The 9,954-nt window shown below is 33.9% G+C and overlaps 1 protein-coding gene across 1 annotated transcript; it reads right to left on the reverse strand.

Moving 5' to 3' along the window:
* Positions 1-3,741: 3,741 nt before the first annotated feature.
* LOC121991494 (alpha-galactosidase 1-like) lies at positions 3,742-7,639 on the reverse strand. Its single transcript, XM_042545488.1, has 15 exons — positions 7,509-7,639; positions 7,236-7,294; positions 7,095-7,151; positions 6,961-6,995; positions 6,684-6,787; positions 6,517-6,592; positions 5,466-5,524; positions 5,325-5,390; positions 5,141-5,224; positions 4,992-5,056; positions 4,776-4,858; positions 4,366-4,456; positions 4,223-4,272; positions 3,922-4,065; positions 3,742-3,840 (listed from the first exon to the last, which is right to left on the reverse strand). The coding sequence occupies exons 1-15, from the start codon at positions 7,637-7,639 to the stop codon at positions 3,742-3,744; spliced, it is 1,203 nt and encodes a 400-aa protein (XP_042401422.1).
* Positions 7,640-9,954: the final 2,315 nt, after the last annotated feature.

Below are 9,954 nucleotides of genomic sequence, written 5' to 3' on the forward strand. Positions count from 1 at the left end.
GTGCCGTTCGGCCAGGTAAACGTTGTCCAAATTAGGCTTAAAGGCCCGACGAGCACCGTCGTTAAAAATTGAGAGACGGGCCGGCGTCTATAAATAATCCGAGCGGAAAGCCGACGAGCACCGTCGTTAAAAATCGAGAGCCGCGCCGACCGGCTATAAATATCCGAGCCGACGAGCACTGTCGTTAAAAATCGAGAGACGGGCCGGCGTCTATAAATAATCCGAGCGGAAAGCCGACGAGCACCGTCGTTAAAAATCGAGAGCCGCGCCGACCGGCTATAAATATCCGAGCCGACGAGCACCGTCGTTAAAAATCGAGAGACGGGCCGGCGTCTATAAATAATCCGAGCGGAAAGCCGACGAGCACCGTCGTTAAAAATCGAGAGACGGGCCGGCGTCTATAAATAATCCGAGCGGAAAGCCGACGAGCACCGTCGTTAAAAATCGAGAGCCGCGCCGACTAAACGAGCACCGTCGTTAAAAATCGAGAGACGGGCCGGCGTCTATAAATAATCCGAGCGGAAAGCCGACGAGCACCGTCGTTAAAAATCGAGAGCCGCGCCGACCGGCTTTAAATATCCGAGCCGACGAGCACCGTCGTTAAAAATCGAGAGACGGGCCGGCGTCTATAAATAATCCGAGCGGAAAGCCGACGAGCACCGTTGTTAAAAATCGAGAGCCGCGCCGACCGGCTATAAATATCCGCGCCGACGAGCTCCGTCGTTAAAAATCGAGAGACGGTCCGGCGTCTATAAACCCTCCGGCCGGGAAACCGGGAGACGAGCCGGCGTCTATAAATCCTCGAGCAGAAGACCGACGAGCTCCGTCGTTAAAGATCGAGAGACGAGCCGACGTCTATAAACGTCCGAGCGGAAGGATAAGGCAACGTACGGCCGTTCGACTCGCTTATCAAAAATACTTCGACAGAAATCCCCTTTCGAGCACAAGAAAGGAGGGACGATGGCGTTGACGGAGGCCGTAATTACCGCCTCATCGGACGAGCGGATAATGATTTCCTGGAAGAGCCGTTCGGCGAAACAATAGTCCAGTCAGTCGGACTAATCGCCTCCTTCGACTAGACTTGAAGGGGAGGCAAGTGATCCGGCAGTAAGAATGGGAGTCCCCATTTAGCAGAGTCAACGCCACGTAGAGGTCGAAAGGTAAAAGGCCAACCAGAAGCTTGGCCGAGCGGATAATGATGGTGACGACCGGCTGAAGCTTCCGAGCGGAAGCAATACACCTCGGCGGGAAGTCGGGGTTCCGACACTCATGATGAACAGTATAGTAGTGCCGAGCGGATGGCCCGCTCGGCCGAAGGAATAAAGTATCAACACTGCGAACAGTCCAGAGCACATGACCAGAAATACCCCGAACAGACGTATACCTTAGTCCGGTCGGACGTGATGGGACTGCCGAGCGGCATGCCGCTCGGTGCGGAAACAGAAGAGCTAGAATGACAAGACAGAAGATTATGCTATCTCATCAGAAGATTATGCTGTCCCATCAGAGACGTGCGCGGACTGTAGCAGTAAGGGGTCAGACAAGCTCCTCTGACAAGCCCATACTAGGTATGGGCTGAGGACACGTGTGTGCCTCGGTGTATGTGCATCAGCCTCCTCAGAGCTCTATATAAGAACCCGCAGACTTCGCCGGAGGTAGGAGAAAAACTGGGATCTTCGGAGCTATTTCATCGTCTTCTTTTTGCCTGACTTGAGCGTCGGAGGGTCGTCGCCGGGGACCCCTCCCCGGCCCGACTTCTGTGCAGGTTCGTCGGAGGTCTGTGCAACTGGTCGGAGATAGAGGAGAGCGCCACGTGCCCAGCGTCCATCGATTCAGCGACTCGGACAGGATCAGATTTAATGGACGAGATTGTTTAAGGGGTATTTAACCCATAAAGTTTGGTATGTTGAGCTCAACTAAGGGGTTGTGTGGTGTATAAGGAATCAAGTATAGCTCAAGTGGGAGATTATAGGATTAAGTATACATGGGTGGACTAGATCCAATTGAGTTCACATGGGTGGACTTAATCTCCATAAGGTAGGCTTACACTTGATTAAGACACACGCGACTAATTGTCATTAAAGTAACTAAACCCAATTAAGTGATCTAATGCTTCAAGCCTATAAAGAAGGTTTAGCCTAAATGGATGTGGATTCTATGTGTAGATCCAAAACCCGATTCATTAACATTAATGTGCCTAAATGGATGTGGATTCTATGTGTAGATCCAAAACCCGATTCATTAACATTAATGCGCTGTTAATGATAGATGGGCTTTAAGGAGGATAGTCCCTTATAGGATGAACTTGGTATATAAAGGATGAAACTCATGAATTAGGGCATGTTCTAGAGTCTCTTCAGCCTCTTCTCTTCCTCATCAAGAGAAAGAAAAGGATTGCCGCCACCCACTCCTGTGGAAGACTTTTCCGCAATAGCAAGAACTCCGACGACAAGTAAGAAGCATTAGCCTTAGCGATGAATTTAGGTCAATGATTCATGTGCTATTGTTTCGATTTGTGTTGTGCTTTAGAGATTGATAGAAGTTAGATCTTGTTGTAGATATATCCTTGAGTTCATATATGATGTATTGCAAATCTAATAATGCTAACTCCTTATAAGACTTCTGACCCCTGAGTGTCTGGTTAATCATGACCTACTCGGACTTTCTTCTTGCGTTAACTTCATGTGCGACTTCCGATCACTAAGTGTCCGGTCAATCATGACCCATTTGGACTTTTTATAAGTTGGCGTCCCTCCTCTAACATAGTTCTTAAAATTAAGTCAAGAAGACATAAATTAGAGCAATGATATACTCAAGGAAAAAAACTCAAGGAAAAGATCAAGGATAGACATATAAAGTCATGTCCCACCATTTCACTTTTTATAGGTCTCATCATTTTATGTGTCTATCTTTAATTTTTTTTTTTAATTTTTTTCCTTGAAAATATCATTTTTTTCATAAATTATCAAAGGAAATAGACTGTATAATCCATTCACTATTGATATCAATATGGCAATATATCATTATCCCTTCATGACACGTGGATAATTAAATTATCTAAGATTAAAAAAAACAAAATAGCATTAGACTTGAAACCAAACTGATAAAAATCCAAGTAAACAAATTAAATCTTCAAGTCACTGTTTCATTAATTCATTGAACTAGTACGTCAGTTGCATGTTAAGAACAAGTTAATTGAGTCGGCTTTCAAACATAATTGGATCAGGTCTAAGGGAATTTTCGATGGTTAAAATTTTAAATGAGCTTTTTTCAAGATCTTAATATAACATATCAACAATATAAAAATTTATTGAAATATCTTTAATGATTAAAGTTCTAAATGAACTTTCTTATGATCCAATTCGTAACATGAGTTGTATGACTTCATGCATATTACATCAAATTCGAGATAAAAAAATAGATTTATGTTTTCACTATTGCTCTTAAACTATAAACCTAAAACCTCACTTCTATAATGATTCAAAACTTTTTATTTAACTTTTTAGATTTTGAAAATCTCTTATAAATCTTGCATTGAAGATGTTCTAAGTTTTTAAAATATGGGATTCAACTGTAATAAAATAAAACAAGGAAAAAAGTAAATAAAAATATCAACACAATAAAATAAAATGTTTTATTGCACTAATTTTAAACTCAAAATATGAGTTAAAACATGTTCCGCAGCTGAAAACTTATTCTCACTAAAAAGTAAAGAATAAATCATCACTAGAATTATGTCTATTAAGTGCCAACTAATGGCTTCAAGATAAACATCTTGCATGAGTGAGGTCCAACTGTGGCTGTCAAACTTCCTGTCGAATTTCCTTTCAGTGTTTCATGCTGCCACAAAAACATTATAAATATTTTTAGTCATAATCTTCTTCTTATTTTTAAATTAATGAGTGAAAATAATATTAATACCTTCCAAAGGTCTCTAACTTCTACTGATGTGTGTCGAGGAAGTCCAACATCTTCCCATGTAGCTGTGATGGAACTTGATTCTTGTGAGTCTCTATTTAACAAAATGACCACTTTGCTTCCAGGACAAAGAGGTCCAGCCCAAACCTATATAATGTATAAATATACCTTTGTTAGGATTTTGATATAAAAATGATATGAGACACTTTAGACAATCATAAAATTTCAGGACTATATTTTGAAAAAGTGAGTAAATCATGAGATGTGAAATGAAAATTTTCTTATGAAAGAGAGGGTAGATTACCTCAAGGTTTCCATCCTTCATTACTTTCTTTCCTTGCACTCCAAGAGGATCTATTCATGTCCAAAATAAAGATGAATTTTATATATTTTTCATTTCACAAGAGAAGATTATGTATTACAATAAATTAGTAATTTGTTGTTCACCTTGATTGACCGCTATTACTTCTTCATTCCCAATTATATCTTTGACCTCCTTAGTTATGGTCCTTACGTCACAACCAATAATCAAGGGAGCCTATATCAAAAAATTGATACAAATATTTAACAAACATAGTCAATTAATGATGCTTTTGCAACCTAGAGGCATCAATGAGTCATGCTCGGGTCTAGCTCAGCTCGAGCTTGAGATGGCTCAGCTATGCCGGGTTGGGCACTACTTAGGTTAACCTAGCTATAGCCATGGTTGGAGTGGCATAAGAAGGTCAAGATCCTAGCGAAGCGCATACTGAGTTAGACCATGTTTAACATAACCTAAAACGAGCCCATTTGATAGGATTCAAACTCATTTTACACGACTCATCTCATTCAACTTCTCTCTAATAGCATGTGTTTACCTTAGCGAGAGCCCATAAACTGAAATGCACAATATATTCATCATGGGTCATTCCTCCATTGCCAACTTCAAGCATGTCAGGATCTGTACATAAATAATATGATGACTTAATTCACTATTCCATGAATAATGTTTTAATAATCATTTATGAGTGATTTAATCATTTAAAGTGCAATAAGATAAATAAATAGATAAATAATTAGGTATAGAAACTAACCGTTCCAACCACCAGGTTTAGCATAGCGAGCATTGCCATCATTCTGGTCCATTATTCCAATCATGCTAAAAGAAAAAATGTATATAAAGTTAGACATATTTCGAATAGAGTCGTATATATAGTTTCTAATATCATCGGTTTTACTCTACCTATCCCATTTATCAACGATATCGCCGGTCGTTCTCCAACTATTTCCCACCCCTGCAGCCCATGTAGCTACATTGGATTGACCCCTAAACAAATAAACAACAACAATAATAAGTCGAAAATTGTTGTTTTGGAGACTACAAAACATACACTTGACGGCATAGTGGTGCAATAGTAATCACTTACCATTCGCAAAGTGAGTAATAGATTGGTCTACCAGCCTGCCTTAAAGCTTTTGTCATTACCGGATACCTACAAAGTTATGTAAAAGTTTCAAAATTTTAAGACTTAATTAAAAAATATAATTATTTGTTAAAAAATAATTACCTGACTTGTGGATCTATATTCCTATTATAACAATTGTCGTACTTCAAATAATCAATGCCCTGTTAAAAAAAAAAAATTATTTGCCCTCTTGAAATGAATACTTTGAACAAAAATAAATTATTGAAGCATTTGAAAAGTAAGAAAAGTTTATCTTAATCCAAAATTTATATCTTCACATGGATCAACTATTGATATCTTTAATAAGTCAGCAATTTACCAAAGGTCACACTTAGATTTATGAATTAATTAAAATACATCTTGTACTTTAGTATTTATCAAAAAGCATACTCAATTTATTACTCTTATCATTATACTTTTCAATCATTTTTCTCTTTCCTTTGTCTCTCATATGCAGCAACCTTTTTTCTCTTTCTCTCCTCTCTTCTTTTTTCTTCTCTTTTTAATGCATGCATGCATAACGTGAACATGATATAATTTCATATCATATTCACTTTGGATTTGATATGATTCATATTAGACCCACAGGATGTAAGGGTTTAACTAATTTTTTCGATAATATTTTAATACTTCTAGAAAAATTGAAATAAGTAATGGAGGACATCATTGGACTCTTTGTAGCCTCAGAAATCCACAAGATCTGAAATGAGTTCAATTAGACTTATCTAGGTGCATTTGTGTGTTTTGGTCAAAACTCATTTACTCATTTATCAACCTATAGACATTAGATTACAACTATTTTAGAACTTGTGGATTTATGAGATTGCAAGGAGTCCAACAGTGTCATCCATTGCATATTTCAGTTTTTCCGGAGGTGTTAAAATTTTATTAGAAAAATTAGTTAAATTATAAATTAACGCATTAATATCAGGCACAACGTAGGTATGATATGATTCATATCAGGTCCAGAGATGTTAGACAATCTAATATCCTATTAACAATATAGTCTCTTGGCAAATTAGATGTCCTATAAATTTCTCTCTTTATCTCTTTCCTCTATTCTATTTCAATCTTTATCTCTATTATCTCTAATTGCTTTTACTACTTCACCTTCATTGACAAATAGACTTAGAGTAAAATGTAATTTTCTTACCCATGATGCAAATGTTTGTGCATCTACATACTCATAACCAAGCGATCCGGGCATCCCAGTTGAACATGTTCGATCACTGCAAATCATAAACACCCATCTTATAATTAATTCTATATATATATATAATGTACTCTTAGGGTTAAAGAAACTTTTGCCAATTAACTTACCCTGCGCTAGAGTAGATTCCAAGCTTAAGCCCCTTGCTATGAACGTAATCGGCTAGTGCTTTGATCCCAGATGGAAAAGTTTTATAATTTCCGACTACTTCGCCCTGAAATCATTAGACACATAAACAATAAAATTCAAGGACAAATTTTAGCAAGGGATCTACTTCTTCATTAAGTCATTCTCCCTTCCCTTCTCTGGTACAGTTATCATTCCATCGAATAAAATGGGTGGTAGGGTTTTCACTTTTCATAGTCCAAGAGAGAAGAAGCATCTAACCTTTGGTGTGCGATTGTACTCCGCCCAACAATCATCTAAAATATTTGAAAAACAATATTTTTCATTAGATTAATCAAAAGCTTAATCTATTAAATTTATGTGTTTTAGAAAAGAAACATGCCATGTTATAATACCTAGATTGACATATTGGTACCCAAGCTCTGCCAAACCGGTGGATACTATTGCATCAGCTGTATTGCAAATAATTATGAAAATTAGAAAAATAATAATAATAATAATGATAAAATTGTATAATGCGAATTAATGATTTGTGCCTGTTTCTTTTATCAATGTCTCATTGATATTACAACCGAAGCGATTCCAACTATTCCACCTGACATTAATTAAACAACGAAATTAGTGTTCAAATAATGTATATAGAATATTTGACACTTAATTAAGGCATTAAAAACATTTAACAAATAACTAAGAAATGTGGATCATAAACACGATATTTAGAAAAATCAATAGAGAGATTTGAAATCTAATTAATGCCAAAAAATCTTAATATGCATATTCAATTTATAAAAATAAAAATTTATTTTTACCCCATAGCAGGAGTCAAGCCGAGGCCGTTAGCGAGCAAATTTCTATGCGGATTAATCATCTTTCTGCACTCGACGCTAAGGCATGAGATCAAGCATAACAGTATTGCCAATGTAGTGAGCACCTTCTCCATCTTTCTCACACTATTTTATACAATTACAAGAATATAATGAATATGTGTATATATATATACACGAATGAAGATTAGATTTGGTGTAATGGAATTGCCACGTAATGACTTTTGGATAACTATTAATTAAATTAATTGATTACTTTTTTTAACCTAATTCTTATCTATTTATTCTTTTGGATAAGATTGAATCCGTTTATAATTTGCCTTTTTTACTTACTTTAATACATGCCATAGTGTTGGATTGACTTATAATTAAAATACTACAAATAAGACAGAGATTAAGACAGACCATTTTTTTTGTTTGTTTGTTTATTTGTTGCTGTATTTGTATACGTATAACAAGGAGAAGTGAATTTTAGTCTATATATATTATATATATATATATATATAAAAGTACGAGTATTTTTTTAGTATATATTAATTAATTAATATTAAATCTAGTTTTTTTAAAAAAAATTAATTACCTAAAAAGTGAGTAGATTAACATAATTTTGGCATACGGATCAATTGAATTTTGGTAGCCAATTATAATTATTTATTAGTCGAAATAAACTTTAGTAGGTAATTTTTTTTTGACCAAACTTAATTTTGGCTAGTAATATATTAAAAATATTGACTAATTGAGTTTTGATCTGTAATTTTGATTGGTATTTAAAAAAAATTTCTAACTAAACTTAAAATATTAAAAAAATATCCGTCTAAGTTTTAGTCGATATATGATAATTTGTTGACCCAGATAAAGTTCAATAGGTATTTTTAAAATAAATTTTGAAAAATATTTTATTTTTTTTGACTGATTAAAATTGATTTTGAAAGGTGAAATATTAAAAAATATCGACCAATTGACAAACTTTTTATACATATATTTTTACCGATTAAAATTAATTTTGATAGGTGAAAATTTAAAAAATATCATCAAAAATTCATTTTGACGGTACAAATTATGATAAAAGTTAGTAAATTCAGATAAAATTTTATTATTTAAAAATAATTGTGTCATGTAAATTTATTGAACAAGAAAGAAACGCATATATCTTTAATCCGTTTATAACTTATCTTTACTTATTAATATATGTGGTTTAGTTTTGTGAAAATAAAATAAAAATATAAAACCATGGATATTAGTTAATGAGATATATTGGATAAAACAACAAATGACAAATTTTAGTATTATGAAATGTCAAAAAATCATTAATAAATAATTAATTATTAAGAGAGAAAATAAGGATTTACCATGAAATTTTTTAGCCAAACTCATTTTTGCTAGTAATTTTCTGGCCTAACATAATTTTGACTAGAAAAATATTAACAAATACAGACCAAATGAATTTTTATCGGCAATATAATTATTTATCGATCAAAATAAACTTTGCTAAATATTTGTATTTTTTACTGACGAAACTTAATTTTGGCTAGTAATATAGTAAAACAAATACAAACCGATTGAGTTTTGGTCGGTAATTATAAATTAATTTTGGCAAAAATAAATTTTAGTTGCTATTTTTTATTATCCTAAATTAATTTTTGTAAGTAAAATATTTAAAATTACCGTCCATGTGAATTTTGATGGATAATTATAAACTATTTATTGATAAAAATAAATTTTGATTGATATTCTAATTTTTTTTATTGGCCAAACCTAAAATATTAAAAAATATCGATTAACTAAATTTTAGTCAGTAATATAAATATTTATTAGCCTAAATAAAATTTAATTAATATTAAAAAAAAATACTAAGCAAACTTAATTTTGGTTGGTAAAAAAAATAAAAAATTACAGACTAATAATTGACTTTTTTTGTCAATAAGTATAAATTATTTTTGGTCAAAATAAATTTACGGTTTTTTTACTTACCAAAATTAATTTTGACAAGTAAAATATTAAAAAAATAAATCAACTGTCCAATTTTTTTTATATATATTTTTACCAATTAAAATTAATTTTGATTGGTAAAAATTCATTCAAAATCCATTTTGGTGGTACATATTATTTGTGCTAAAATTTGGTTAATAATTGTATTAGTTTAAGTTTATATATATATATATATATATCCTGCAAAATGATAGTTTGCTAGACTAAGTTGACAACTGACAGTTATGATTAAATTGATTCCAAAACTCTCTGTCCATCTATGTATATCGGTTGAGTTTGGCAATGCGCGCTAAACATCTTGTGGTCATCCTCTCTTTTATTGGTGATTTTTCTTCCTCACTCTTCCATTCTCTTCCTCGGTAGGAATAGGAAGCAGGGTCTCCCCTCCATGTAATACAAAGCAATGATCAATCCTCTTCTTTATCCTATTAATGGTAGCAAA

This window comes from Zingiber officinale, chromosome 6B (genome assembly GCF_018446385.1).
Source record: "Zingiber officinale cultivar Zhangliang chromosome 6B, Zo_v1.1, whole genome shotgun sequence".
Taxonomy (NCBI): domain Eukaryota; kingdom Viridiplantae; phylum Streptophyta; class Magnoliopsida; order Zingiberales; family Zingiberaceae; genus Zingiber; species Zingiber officinale.